The sequence below is a fragment of the Nomia melanderi genome, chromosome 2 (assembly GCF_051020985.1).
Source record: "Nomia melanderi isolate GNS246 chromosome 2, iyNomMela1, whole genome shotgun sequence".
NCBI lineage: Eukaryota > Metazoa > Arthropoda > Insecta > Hymenoptera > Halictidae > Nomia > Nomia melanderi.
The window spans coordinates 7,372,409-7,386,787 of record NC_135000.1 but is presented as its reverse complement, the minus strand read 5'-3'; the positions used below and the strand labels follow the sequence as shown (position 1 = coordinate 7,386,787).

General features: G+C 39.9%; 1 protein-coding gene across 4 annotated transcripts; it reads right to left on the bottom strand.

The window, feature by feature from the left end:
* Positions 1-92: 92 nt before the first annotated feature.
* Positions 93-12,536, bottom strand: LOC116425868 (2-phosphoxylose phosphatase 1). 4 transcript variants are annotated; one of them, XM_031974115.2, is made up of 5 exons: positions 12,431-12,536; positions 4,515-5,638; positions 3,272-3,439; positions 2,634-3,199; positions 93-2,562 (listed from the first exon to the last, which is right to left on the bottom strand). In XM_031974115.2, exons 2-5 carry the CDS (start codon positions 4,603-4,605, stop codon positions 1,819-1,821), a joined length of 1,569 nt encoding a protein of 522 aa, XP_031829975.1. In that variant the 5' UTR covers positions 4,606-5,638; positions 12,431-12,536; the 3' UTR covers positions 93-1,818. The 4 variants fall into 4 exon arrangements, with proteins under 4 accessions (XP_031829975.1, XP_031830011.1, XP_031829993.1 ...); XM_031974151.2 differs by lacking the exons at positions 4,515-5,638; positions 12,431-12,536 and adding an exon at positions 4,089-4,502; XM_031974133.2 differs by lacking the exons at positions 4,515-5,638; positions 12,431-12,536 and adding an exon at positions 3,639-4,008.
* Between the last annotated feature and the right edge of the window lie 1,843 nt (positions 12,537-14,379).

Sequence of the window (14,379 nt, the reverse complement as noted above, 5' to 3'; positions counted from 1 at the left end):
TTAATGGACTGTAAGTTTTTATATCGTGAATAAACTCTATGCAATTACTTTTTATAAAAAACCAGTGAAAGATGGATAATCAATAATTCGTATCGTTTGAAATTGTTCGTATATTTTAACAAAAACAAAAAAGGGGAAACAAGAGTATCATCCTATGTCAGTTCAATGACACGTACAACGCTCGTTGCCTTGTGTATTTTTCTTTTTTAATAAATACGATCACAATTAGAATCAGTTGCAATACTATTTGAAATGTGCAATATCTCCTTTTTTTTCTTTTTTGCCACTGATTGATAGGTGTTTAACAGCGATTCAAAATAGTGGTCATTGTCGATGAGGATTTTGAATCCTGTTATCATATACATAATTCAGAATTACTTCAACACTGGAAAGGAAGTCCGTTAAGTCTCAAATAATACTAATCAACGGTTACAGGAATAGCAAGTTATACAGGACTCTATTGTTTCTTGTACATTCTCTTAAACACTGTCTAATTAATTAGATTTCTTGTTGCTGTTAAGTGATGCTTGAAAAAAAAGGTCGAACGTGATCATCGCTCATAGAAGTTCGATGTTATTTACATATTTACAATAAGGTGAGTGATAAAATATATGGCAATCATCTAGCTTCCGTAATGGCTGTCGTAAAACACTCGACGCAACCTGAAGAATGACGTACGCTCTCAGATTGTACCGCGTGATTTTTGGACACCTTGTATATTATATATATATATATATATATCATCAATATATGTATTTAAAGCTACGTTCGATTTTGATAAACGTAACCTAAGAATAAGGCTTCTTCTCTTTTGTTATTCGTTTATAATTACAGTCTAAAACAGTGCAAATCTTATATATTTTTAAATATTAACTCGTTACTATCGTTTTTTGGTTTCATTACTTCGTTACTTCGAAATGTTCGTAGCAAAGTGTCGATTTTATAGTATTCGGAAACTACACTTACGAATCGTTTATTATAGTTAGACTGCAGATTTTACTTTGTTCACAGCGTACCTTAAAAATCCGATATGATTCGATGCTCAACTTATTTTTGAAATTTAAATTTCAATAGAACCCTTGATAGAGTATATAAATTCCTCTTTAACACCGGTTCCTGTAAATCAGTCGACAAATCATGCCTGCATAAATACCCGCAGTCTAATTATAAGAAATCTCACAGAAACTCTTAATACTTTCTTCGTAAAATATCATAGAACGTTAAAACTTACTACTTGTTCCGTTCGAGGTCGCAAGAATTCGAAATTCCAGATCAAGATTCGGAAGAACTTGAGAAATACCATTAAATACCGCGCTTCGTGTCCCCTAAGAACAGAGGACCGTTAAATAAATTATTCAGCTACAAGAAAAACGAATGTTCAACGCAAGGATCGCGACACGTTCGAACGCGTCGATTTGAATACGCCGGATGTCCCATTACGATTCTCTTTTGAACCATTCTTTGTCGAAAAAAAAACAATTTTAAAGTAATTCTCACTTCACTTTACAATTTTATTTTCACAACAAAGACGTTTCAAAATCTCTATTTTAATTGTTCAATTCAACAATCCGAGAAACAATTGTATAAAAAGATCATAATGGGACAACCCTGTATATTTAAACATCCTGTGTTCCAATTAGTGCATACATTTAAAATTGAAAAGTGTAGAAACGCTTCTACGTTGTAATTTGTGCCAGGGTCCTGAAAAAGGGGGTTTCCCGAGCGAACTAATTGTAACGTTGTGGATCGACGGCTGCCATATCGGTATTGGCCTCGTCCGGAAAAGTCAATTGTAACGTAGATTTTCCCCTGCTCAGACTATCCACGTTTGCGACTGCTGCAAGCGTCTTTGAAGTTCGTCGCGTTGAACGAGCCAAAGTAATCGTCGTGCAGCTGACGGATGATGGTCTCTATCGGGCACAATCTTGAATCTCTGCGGATCCTCTCGACGTCGGACCGTTCCATGTAACTGGCGCTATAGAAATTCGCGTTTTTACAGAACGGTATCTTCTGCGTGTAGTCTTTGCCATTTACGATGACACGGAAGTAAAAGTCACTGGCCACGTGGTTCTCGTTTCTAGAATTGATGCGGTATACCTCGATTACGAAACGAGAAGCGTAATGAGGCATGGTCAGTTTATCGGAGAAGATGCCGAGGGCGGTTGCCAGGTACTCCAGGGTCTTGTCGTGTCCCGAGTACAACACTATTTTTGGTTTCGCCTCTGATATAATGCGCAACATGTACGACACTATGTTCCGGAGGAGTCCATATGCCCTCAGTAAACCATACTTTCTACGATTACTACTTTTTGCGACTTGCTTTGACTCCCATTCACTGTATGCGAATAGGCCTGTCACATGCTCCGTTTTGACACAGACCCTCTGCGTGTCATAGTCTACGCAAGGTAGAGAAGCTCCATGGCAGACGTAGGTTAATAATGCATCTTTCAATGTGTTAGGATCTGTGGTCTGGGCCTGATCTGGGATTTCGAACACTGCGCTGGATGCCTGCCTTATCAATTCTGCCACTGCTGGATGGGATTTTAAGTGGTCAGACATCTCCTGTAAGAGTTTTCCTTGTTAGGCATGGAAATAGAGGAACTGGAGACTTCAAAATTGTTTGAATGCGTTACCTTCACATGCTGCTTGAAGAACTTTTCAGCAGCTGGACACGCACAGTCTGTGTTGCAGAATGCATAACTTTGGCTCTCTTGCATACTGATTTTGGCAAGATTCTGGAAACCGTCAGTTTCCAGGAGGGCGTATAACAGAGCAACTGCACTTTGAACTGTCCTTCGATATCTGGTGCTGTATACAACAATGTCTCTGCTGGATATAGTACTGTTCCCCAGATTAAGTTTATGGTAGTACGCATTTCTAAGCACAATTCCAGTTTTTAGGAGTTGCGTTACACCTAGAGTTGTCAGCTGCCCAATTCTACAGTCTTTGGAGTTGGCGGGCAGCATGGGGAAACCATGGAAGGGTCCTAAGAATTGTGCCCATGCCGTTCTAGAGTAGCTTGAAATGTTTTGCAGGAAGTTCACATAATTCTGGTAGACATTTTCTAATTCAGGAGTAGAACTAAAGTCCCCACCACAGTTTACTATGCTTATGTTTCGAATGTGAGCCAGTGGGCCCCTGTCTCCATGCCTTATAAATACCAAAATACCACCTAACGTTAGATTTCCATCCAATTTTCCTGGGTAAAGAATAACAGTACAATAAAACAACTACTGAACTAATAACTATTACTATTAAACACTGTCAGTACCTTCTGTTTCTGCAACAATTTCATTAGGTGGATTGCAAAACCGAAATATCTTTTTGGTTTTCACATCAGCTTTCAAATTTCTAGGAAATTCTCTAACAGAAATGTCATTCCCCAGGACTCTTGTTTGCATAGAACTCTTCTCGTCTATGCCAATGTATTTGTACATACCTATAGAATTCAGAATACACAATATTACTTCTTACATTTTATACCATTAATCAGGATTTAGACACAGCATAGTACAAAGTTCCAGAAGCCATAAGCATGCAGGTGTCTATAAATAATACTAAATCCTTTCTATCCAACAAAAGATTCTAAAAAATGTTTGACCTTGAAATAATCACATAAATTATATTACATAACATACACCGAAACCATTTCTGCCATCTCAGTAACATACCCTATATCATTTTATATTTTTACTACTCATGCGATGAATCCCAATCGAAACAAATCACAACAAAAGAAAAAGATAAGGCTTCAAATGGTCCCACGGCCGTGTTTACGTGTGCGGCTTACAGCTGGCGAACGAAGCCGATAACGTGAACTCGTGTACGCGAGTTAATCTCATTGTCGCGTGTGTTTACCGTTCGCCGTTTACGTTACGATAAAGCAGTGCTCCGAATACATTATAAACCTCAGAATACATTACAAACCGTTCCCAGGTGTCGGCTAATTCATAAACAATTGGAAAACCGACATTTCCTTCAATATGAACGCACACATGCAGCTACCTAGGGGGTGCACAAATCTAACCAAAATCGAAACAAACAAAATAAAATAATATTCCAAATGCCACGAGAATTCTGTTTCGTACAATATTTATCCAGTTACTAGTCTGTTATCTAGTTACTTGTTACTAAATACTTTCATTCAACATCAATTTCCTTATCGCAAATGATTTCAAACAATTTAGCTCCGGTCACCGGTACCATGCCAGTCAACGTACTACAATTCAACACTAGAACTACCAGATGGGTGAAAATGACCAATTCCCAGTTTCTTTCCGAATTACTGCAAAGGTGCAGGTACTTTAAGAAACAACTAAAGAAGCTGATCTAGCAATACCTAGACTGAAACATAAGCCAACTGATATCTTAATTCCCAATTACAGCTTTCACAAAGAAATGCTCAAAAGACATCAAGTGCTCGGTAGTTCCAGCGTTAAAAATCAACCCCAAGCGATTCGCAGCCAATTCCGTGGTAGCACGCGACAAGGCAAAGGATCCTAATTCCGGATTACCAGCAACGAGGAGGAAGATCCAGACGCTGAGGATCACGTAGCAGTAAAATGCCCGGTGCTGGTAAGACAGTCGAACCATTTCGGCCAACATTTTGCAACGTCGAATTCCGGCCCGAGCCAAGACCTCGATGACGATGACCAGAACAAACTCGGTTCAACGGTGCCTCTCCAGGATGCATCCTCCCCCGCCAGCCACCCTGCCGCACAGCCTCTGCACCGTGTCCTTTGAAAAGCCGAGAAACACGCGGGTAGAACGCTCGACTTCCGGCGGACCGTTGGACACCGGCTGGCACCAGAAGATGTCGTAGGGCGCTGTCTTTCGCTTGTCTCTTGACATGATACTCTCCACTGTCAACGGCTACTTTCCCCGTGACTCTTTTCAGGTACGGAACCAGCGATGACTCCGATTACCCATGGAGATCGTTGTCGCTCGACCGGATGTGGCAAGTTCGTTGAACGGTTCGGCCAGGTGTGACAGGAAACCGTTCGCCAGCTTACGGATTGATTTTAGGGATATGTCGTAGGAGTACTTTCCATGGCGTTCGTTGTGCTAAGTTCGTGGACTCTTTTGGTTAGGTCGCGACCTCAGTCGGGACATCGATGGGGTTCTCTCTCGATGGTCACCGTTGTGCTCTTCATGTTTACCAGTCTACGTTTCAGGTGAACGGTAGCAACGAGACGGCATATGGTCGTGGTCGCAGCAGGTTTCGGAGGACATCTCTCGTTCACTGTTCAGCGAGGCCTCGGAGGACAACACTTCACGCGCGAACGGAATGGACGCGGAAAAGCGGAGACCTAATCGAACATTTTTCCACGACTACGGACAGATAAGCCGCGTTCCTTGCGACAGGAGTAGGTTATCGGAGCCCGCATGCGTACTGCGCCCGTCTTTCTATTGGCCTGCCCTCTGTTTTAAATCCATTTCGATCCGATGCTGAAGAAGTTAATTCCAGACGGCGAAAGTGCGCGACATTTGACGAGCCCGACGGAATCGTCATTGATTGTTCCCTTTGGTAATGATGACCTTGCACATGGAGACGCTCGCTGAAGAGGATGGAGACGTCTTGTCCGTTTTTAGCTTTTTTAGGAGTCTCCATGTTGAGGGGATGTTTCAACCCTTTGTCCTGTAACAACGAGATTTGCGAAGATTTTCGAGATGATTCAATGAATGTATATGTTACTCGGTTCATTCGAATTTAAATATTGTTCCTCTGTAATCAATTGTTATAGTTAAGAGGAAATATAGGTGTAATGTATGTTTAGAATTTTTCTCGTTTTCCAATGGATTTTTAATGATAAAGTAGTCGTATCGATCAGAGGTGAGAAAGAAATCATAGGCCAAGTTAACTTGCACTCGAGAAATGACTCTCATTCACTGTTTGATTTCATGTGATAAATGAAATTGAGAGGTGACTCTCAGTCATCACTTGATTTGATACAGCAGAACTATGAAGTTGAATATTTAGTATTTTAAATGAAACTTTGTATTACTGTGTGAAATATTTAAATAAAATAGCTCTGTTGTTTAATTTATCTGTGAATTATCGTTAAATTAATTTCAAACAATGTCCTCTGTATCTCGTCGGAAAATGTTGAATATTTCCAGTGAAAATCTTTTTTACTGAGATGACTCAATCGTCATTTGATTCAACATAGCAAAATGATAAAATTGAAAATTCAACATGAAAGAATGCATAGTAGTACACGGAACAGAAACAAAACAATTCTGCCCCTGAATTTATGCAAGATGTTTCTTCATACAAGTTCCAAATAGTATTGTTAATATTCCGTTAGAAAATAATGAATGTTTATACTGGAAAATATTGTCGAGTGCAATAAGCCGAGTAACGGGTTAATTCCGGATTGTATTTAATACATGTAGTTTGTTAATTAGGTTGATGGGTTTGAGTAAATAGGAAGGTAATTGGGGGATTCGAGATTATTGCTGAATTCAGTATTGTTGATAAGAATAATGCGAACATGGGGAAAGAGTTGTATTTAATATTTCTGCATTGAAATCTTAATTTTAGATTGTACTTAATGCGTGTAGTTTGTTAATTAGACCGATGGATTTGGTTAAATGGGACGGTAATTGGAAGATTCGAGATTATTGTTGAATTCAGTATTGTTGACGGGGAATATGCAAGCTTGCTTGGATTAGAAAGAGTTGTGTCAGGGTATTAATATCGTTCGCATTGCGTCCGACGGGTGAATGTTTGTCAAACGCAGTTGTCTACCCGTTAAAGGGGGTAAAAGTAGGTGACTTAGGAGCGCAGGCGCTGCCGTATCTATTTCCGATTTCGGGCATGCCTGTGAATCTTGTCTTACCCATCCTCGACGTGTTCTGATTTCACCCGATGCTCGAAACGCGCGCAAGATCCGCATCACGTCCCTAACTATCGCGGCTCCAGGGTCTCGCGCGGCTGTGAAGGACTACCCACCGTCGAACCATGAATTCGCAAAATGGGCCGAGATAATGGACGTCGTTCTCTCCATCCGGTGTTCAAGAGAAGTACATACACAAGATCCGACGGAACAGATAAAAAAGAACATTGGTTCAAGGATAAGAGGATCAGAGTAATTCTCAGAGTCTTTGTGCGATTTTCTTTAAGAAATCTGATGAACGCATTTGACGTTTTTGTAAATGCTTTTCATGTACCTTCGATGTTACAAATGTCTTCGGAGTAATTACTTGTTTGAAAAGATTGTCGAAGATTGACTTCAATGTTTATTTTTTTAATAGAAATTTGTAATTTTAGTTATACTTGAGATGAGTCCTTTGATTTAGGGGATGACAGAGTGCTAAGGAAAAATTGCTGGTTAACTGCTTGTCAAGAAATATTGTAACAGTGTAATTTACGATCTTGAGATGAGTAGCAAGGGGATTTGTTTGTTGGAGTGAGTCTTTAACTTAGGGGATGATGAAGTACTAAAAAACAGTCTCTACAACTGGCTTCAATCTTATCCAAGAAAATAAGGTCTCACGGGCAAAGGTGCTTAGTAAGAGGATCAACGACGACCGAAAGTAGCTCGTCTCTCTTCGACTTAGGGGATGATAGGATGCCAACGAAAGCGATCTCTGCAACTGGCTTCAACCTTATCCAAGAAAATAAGGTCTCATGGGCAAAGCTGCTATGTTAGAGGATCAACCGAGACCTAAAACAACCTGTCTTCGATTTAGGGGATGATAGGGTGCTAAAAAAGCAGTCTTCACAACTGATATCGGCCACATCCAAGGAAATAAGGTTTCATGGGCAAAGCTGTTAAATTAGAGGATCAACCGAGACCTACAGCAACCTCTTTTCGATTTAGGGGATGATAGGGTGCTAAGAAGAAACAGTTTTAGTAACAGACTTCAGTCTTATCCAAAAAAATAAATTGTCATAGTAAAAACTGATCAGTAACAGACACAAGACTTGTTCATTAGAATAATTCTTCGATTTAGGGGATGATAGGGTGCTAAAAAAAACAACCTTTCCAACTGACATCCGCCTCATCCAAGGAAATAAGGTTTCATGGGTAAAGATACTAAGATAGAGGATCAACTGAGACCTAAAGCAGCCTCTCTTCGATTTAGGGGATAATAGGGTGCTAAAAAAAGCAGTCTTCACAACTGATATCAGCCTCACCCAAGAAAATGAGCTTTCATAGGCAAAGATGCTGAGTAAGAGACGCAAGACTTGTTTATTAGAATAATCCTTCAACTTAGGGGATGATGAGGTCCTAAAAAAACAACCTCTACAACTGACATCACCCTCATCCAAGGAAATAAGGTCTGATGGGCCAAGCTGCTGAGTTAGAGGATCAACCGAGACCTAAAGCAGCCTTCTCGCGGCGTCTTCGCCCCGAAGATCCACCTACGGTGTCGCGGGGGCGTTGAATTGGCAATCAGTCGGCAGATGACGTAGACGGGTCTGATTACGGTTCCACGAGGCCCGGCCGAGGTACAGCGGCGTTGTAACTCGCGCTAACTGGCCTGATATGAGAGCCCGAGACTAACCGTAGTCAACTACGGACAATCTAGCCATCAGCCTTAAACGGAATATATTTACGGTTAGATACACAAGCCCGCGCCGCTTGTATAGGTGTGTAGGTACCACGGCCGGCTTCTTGTGTGCGCGTGTGCGCACGTGTGCACGGGGACTCCTGGCGGAGCGCAATGGTGACGTCGACATCCGTTCCCTCGCGCTGTCCCGTCGGGGCCGCTTTGTGACCGGCCGAAAAAGAAAACGGTTTCAGCAATTGATTAGACACCGAGACCAACGCAACGGCCGACGGGAACCGGCTGGAGGAAAAATGGCCGTCGCGCGTTGGTCCGGTGCTCCGTGGAATCAACCCCGAAGAGACTATGGAAACTTGTCTTAAGACGTAGCCATTTTGTGGTGTTCTCTTTTTCTTGAAACTTGTCTGTATTGAGGTGAAGCTTTTGGATGTTAGTGATAGGTAAGTTTGATAGTCCTTTTTGGAATTTGGGGCTGGTCTGAAGAGTTCATTCCGATTTTTTAGTTTGATTTTTGGTTGTTCGAGGAGCGATGTCTTTGTGGGAGTGAAATTCTTAGATGGTGGTGTTGAAGTGTTGAGTAAGTTTATTTATAGGTGTGCTTGGCGAGGGGATGATATTTTCTTCATATTCTGTGATTAAAGAGGGTTGCTAAGTTTTCTAGGGTTAAATGTAAGGAAGACTGTTCAAGATGAATGATTAATAGATGATCTCTTAATTTACTTTTTGAACTATCGTTTAAAGAGAATTACTGCGCAAATGAATATATTATTCCAAACTCTAATAATTTTACTTCGTTTACTTTAAACATTAACTATTGATAATACAAAAATGGCTATATTTACTTCAAACAATTAAATAATATCCCCGTTTGTCAAACGTTTGAATTTACCCACTACGATTAATATTAACTAGATTGAATTTTATTCATAGCACAAAAACGGCACTCCATATTTACGTCAAACAGCCAAATAAAATCCCCCTTCTTCAAACGTTTCCATTTAACCATTATGAGTAACATTAACTTGATTGGTCAATTTTAATATTACAAGACAACCAGTTAGTGGAAGATGATAAGAAAGAATCTGAAGAGCCGCAAGCGTTAAAAGGTAATTCTCACGTTAGAATCGCTGCGACGCCGATGGTGAGAAGGGGGTAAAAAGAATAATGACCGTGATAAGCTGCAACTTTCCATTTCCCGTTTCATTAAATAAATTACGTCGATTCCTTAAGATTTTTGCAAGCGTCGGTCGACCAGTTAAACGAATCGGACATTGGAAAGTAAGAGGTAAAACGCGTCGAACGGAAAGTCGTATGTAGATCAGGCGTAAACAAACGAGATATACTCTCGTTAATTGTCGGCCTATTGAGGTCTAGGATAGTCCAAGTAACCGGTCGCGCTTAAAAAAATTTCGCAATTATAATATCAGTTACAATCATCTTGCTAGCTGCCTCCCATTTTTCAAATCATTCGCCGCCGCTCTGGAAACGATAAGATCCTGTGGAACACCGGAAACGATAGCACGATTGCACAAATCTTCGATCAACGCCTCGAACAATGATTAGATCCTATAATTGAAAATACTGCATTTCTAATTATTTGCAAGTTAAAGTTACATCATTTACCTTAAATTATTATACCTTCTCCAACTTTCGGATGAGTCCATTAATTTCATAGGTACACGAACTTATCAATAAACAAATGTTATTTATTCAATGAATTATATTCTATATACATTGAAATCAGTTATCAGGATTTTTGAAGATTGCAGCGAATTTAAGGAATCATTTTGATATCTATTACAAAACTTTATAACTGTGGTTAAAGTATTTTTGTATTGTAAATGTAAGTTCAGGCATTAGCATTGTTTTCTATTGTTATCGTTATTATTGTTGCGTGAAAAATAGTGAACGCGAAAATCTTCTTGACCCGTAACATCAGTCCATAACGTCACCGAACGTAATCAACGACGATCGCGCTTGATCTTGCAGCCTTGGCAAGATCATTGCCATCGTTGCAGCAATCGGCGCCGCGTTTAATTGTATTTAATAGCGTTCTACTTATGCGAACGCGCATCGTGCGGCTTTATCTTGTGAAATGGTCGGTCAAGGATCGACTCGGTTCATCGCGATCGTCCATCTTCTTACACCCGCGGCCGGCCATTTTGTAATTGATTCGCGCTACTACCGCGACCAATGTCGGGCGTTATTTAAATAACAGTAACATACTCGAGTAACAATAAATAATTAACCGTTGCTCGTTCTATTTTCATTCTATCAGAAGTTCTTCGACTTTTGTGCAAAAATAACGAAACACATTTCCAGTCATCAACGTCGCTAGACGCATTTTTGGGTATTATTCGAATGAAACTTTATTTCAATAACAATAAGTAATAAATGATTAACGTTTATTTGATTATTTATTGTTCGAGTTGTTCGTTATTCACGTGGGCAACTTTTATTTGTTATTTAAATACGGATTATTCGTAGTTTCCTACTTGAACTTAGAAATTCGATCGATAGCAAGGCGAGTTATGTTTTTTATTTTACTGAGTGAAGCCAATTTGTTATTGCCTGTGAACATTATTTTGATTACCCGTTATTAGCGAATTGACGATTAAGTTTTGACTAACTTTTGCCCGACTCTGTCTGCGACGTGTGGATGCTCGAGAAAAATCATTGTGTCCGAGAGCCAGAGAAAGTTGCGGTTTCGTAGTACGTCTCGGACTTGGTTGATGATCGGTGATTTCTAGTCGATTTCGTAATACTTTATTTATTTCGTCTCGCTCCTGAGATACACTGTTGATCTAAATTGCGGGGAAATTGAAGATTTTACGAGCAGACTTGTAATTATCGCGTTGGAACAGGGAACGACGTCGATTTTCGATGTCGATGGTGGTTATGTTATGTGTGTTATAGTTTTTATTGTATGGTTTTAGTAGGGAATCATTGAATTTTATACGTATCATGCGATCATGCGATGTGAGTGATATATGATGCAATATGTATCGTATGATGTCGAGATTCATAAACAGTGATAAATGAAGAAATGGATAAATCATAGCGACTGTTGTTAAATATTTCAATTTGTACCTATATTATTTAACATATGTAAATTAAAAATCCTTGAGACTTCTCACAATTTACAAGAAACTTTCACACTACCTGGCAATTTACAAGGAATATTTACAATTTCCCAATTTACAAGAAACTTGTACGACCTCCCTGAATTTCCAAGAACTTTTGCACTCTCCTTTCCATAACTTCCAACAAACTTACAATTCCTCCGCAATTCGCCATTAAACCTTCGCGGACGAAGATTCTTTGAAATATACAAAACCCTCAGTAACCTTAATTAACATAAAAAAGGAAACCATGTATCTCTTGCTGTTCGACTAACTAAATCTGTCTACATCTTCCAAATACGAAACTTTCATCTCGCCGAAACGTCGACACTCGTCCGCAGTCCGCCATTAAAATCACAAAACCAAAACCACCCCATTCCGCCATGTTCCTCGATCCCCGTATCCCTCGCAAATTTAACCTAAAAATCCCCGTTCCCGTAATAATTCAAAACCATCATCCCGAAGGCCACGAACAACGGCGACCGGGTCGCCGGGCGTCCAGATCGCAATCAACGGACGCGCACTTTTGCCGGAATCAGTGAAACTTGAGGCAAAAGATGAAAGGAAATGAAAGCAAATTGGCACGTCCATGAGACTCTAGCTCGCCCCTAGGCGTCCGCCGAGTGCCGGCTTGATTGCCAGCTTTTCGAGAACTAGATCAAAGGGCCGCGGAGCCGCATATTTTCATCTGCAGCCCCACCCATCTTCTTCCCTACAGCCACGAGAAAATCACGCTCGAGTTTTCACGGGTTCTTCTACAGCTTCAGCTGCACCCCCTGTTAAATGCTTACCTGCTCAGGTAGCCAGGAACACGTCGATTCATCTGGACCACCGATATGATCTCTGACACCTGCTGGCTTCCCAGAATCGGTCCATTTTCCTGCTTTCGGCGCAGCTTCGGTAGACAACCTGGAATTATTTTTTCGTTACTGGCACTGTAACGAGAAAACGTCACGAAGAGTCGAGTTCTGCATTAGAACTTCATCGTCAATGGATGATAGGGATGGAACACTTTGTGAACTGGTTTCAGAAAATTTGGGGGTCGATGGTAAAGCATTCTTTGAAATTAGATATTTGTTATTCTACTTATTTTTATGTAATACGTAAGTAATGGAAATGTAACATTATTAGATATAAATGAGAGTTGAAGAATTAAACCGTTTATTGTTGAAACAATTTATGTAGACTAAACGAGAATAAAATTGGAAAACATAAACTCCGTTTGTATATGAAATTAATACGATTGCGAGGAATTAGATGAGTTTAATCTAGATAATGAATTTAATTAGTTGCCATCATAATTTTGATATTCCGTGACTGATTGGAATGTTCGAATAATTATGGACGACAGTGTGTATATTCCGTTTCTTGCATTGGTCGCGAGGACAATGATTAATTTCGAGATATTGAATTGAAACAGTGCTTGAATAGAGCGCGATAACGTGTCGTGGGATTATGTTCGGCGGTGACGTCAGGGGTTATCGAGATGGATGATTGGTGCGATGGGAGATAAGGTTCGGATGTTGTGAAAAATGGGATGTTCATGGGGTGGACCAGTAATTTCGGCTACCTGGAATGTTCCCGATACTTCCAGGAATGTGAAAATAATTTATTTAGCACGGTTGTGTCGTGATAAATGGAAGGGAAGATTCTACAAATGATCTCTCATAGCTGCAAATTAATCTTTTTCAATGATACATTATAGTTTTCTACTCACGGTAGAATACTAGATACTCAGACGATTCTATTGACGTATAATAAAAGGTTATTTAACATTAAATAAAGAGGTATAATTAGAATTTTTCTATCATACGGGATACTCGAATTTATTCGATCAAATCATTGTGGGTCGTTGAAATTGTCGAAAAGTCTGAATCTCGCCCAAACAACATTAGCCAAATTTAAATAATTATCCAATAATTCATAAAATTCCGTATGCGTCAAATTCACGCGTTCCGCGAACCTTGTGTTGAGAAACAATGGCACCGTCCGTACAATACGTAAACAGTGACATTTTTATTTGACGCTTCAAATCGCGGAAGCGAGATAATAGCGATGCTGAATTCACGCGATTATCGTCGAGCGGAAAAGCTACGATATTGTCTCGTTGTTTATTTTAACTCGATCGCGTTTCGGAACGCGACCTTCGTGACAAGCCGCCGCGAAATTGCGGCCCGCCATTCTTTCGGGCCCGGTTTTCCCGCTTTGTCCGCGGAGAATCGGTCTCTCCGTGACTTTTGTTCCTCGCCGTGCCATTTTCCATCGTCTGGGACTGTTCTGGAGTTAATAGCACGCTGCGAAACAACGGAACGTTAATACTAGCAGCGCAGGAACACAAAATGGCCGACGCTGACATGCTTTTCTTCCATTATTCGGGGACTTTATTGAATGAAAGTACTCGTCATTCGAGATTGCAATTCTGCTGTTGTTCTTAAATATTATATTAATATATTCAGTGTAAGAACATTAATATCTTAACATTTAGAATATTAACATTCCTCGGTATTTTCCGATTTTTACATTTTATCTCTGACAAAATGAGAGCGTTGATAAATTCAAAGAATACTGGAAAACGTAAAGGTGTTGGAAAAATCTTGTTTCGCGTGGAACGATCTTATTATTATTATTACTATTACTATTATTATTATTATACATTATTATTACAATTTATAATAATAATTATTATTATATTACTAGTAAACACACTACTGTACACAACCACATCTTTCTCGACACAATT

What these genes read in the sequence shown, in the direction of transcription:
- LOC116425868 (XM_031974115.2), bottom strand. Translation starts at nt 4,605, where the DNA reads ATGTTGGCCGAAATGGTTCGACTGTCTTACCAGCACCGGGCATTTTAC. An exon ending in AATTGTTGCAGAAACAGAAG is followed by an intron (nt 3,200 to 3,271) that starts GTACTGACAGTG and finishes TTCTTTACCCAG; the next exon opens with GAAAATTGGATGGAAATCTA. An exon ending in TCTTCAAGCAGCATGTGAAG is followed by an intron (nt 2,563 to 2,633) that starts GTAACGCATTCA and finishes AAACTCTTACAG; the next exon opens with GAGATGTCTGACCACTTAAA.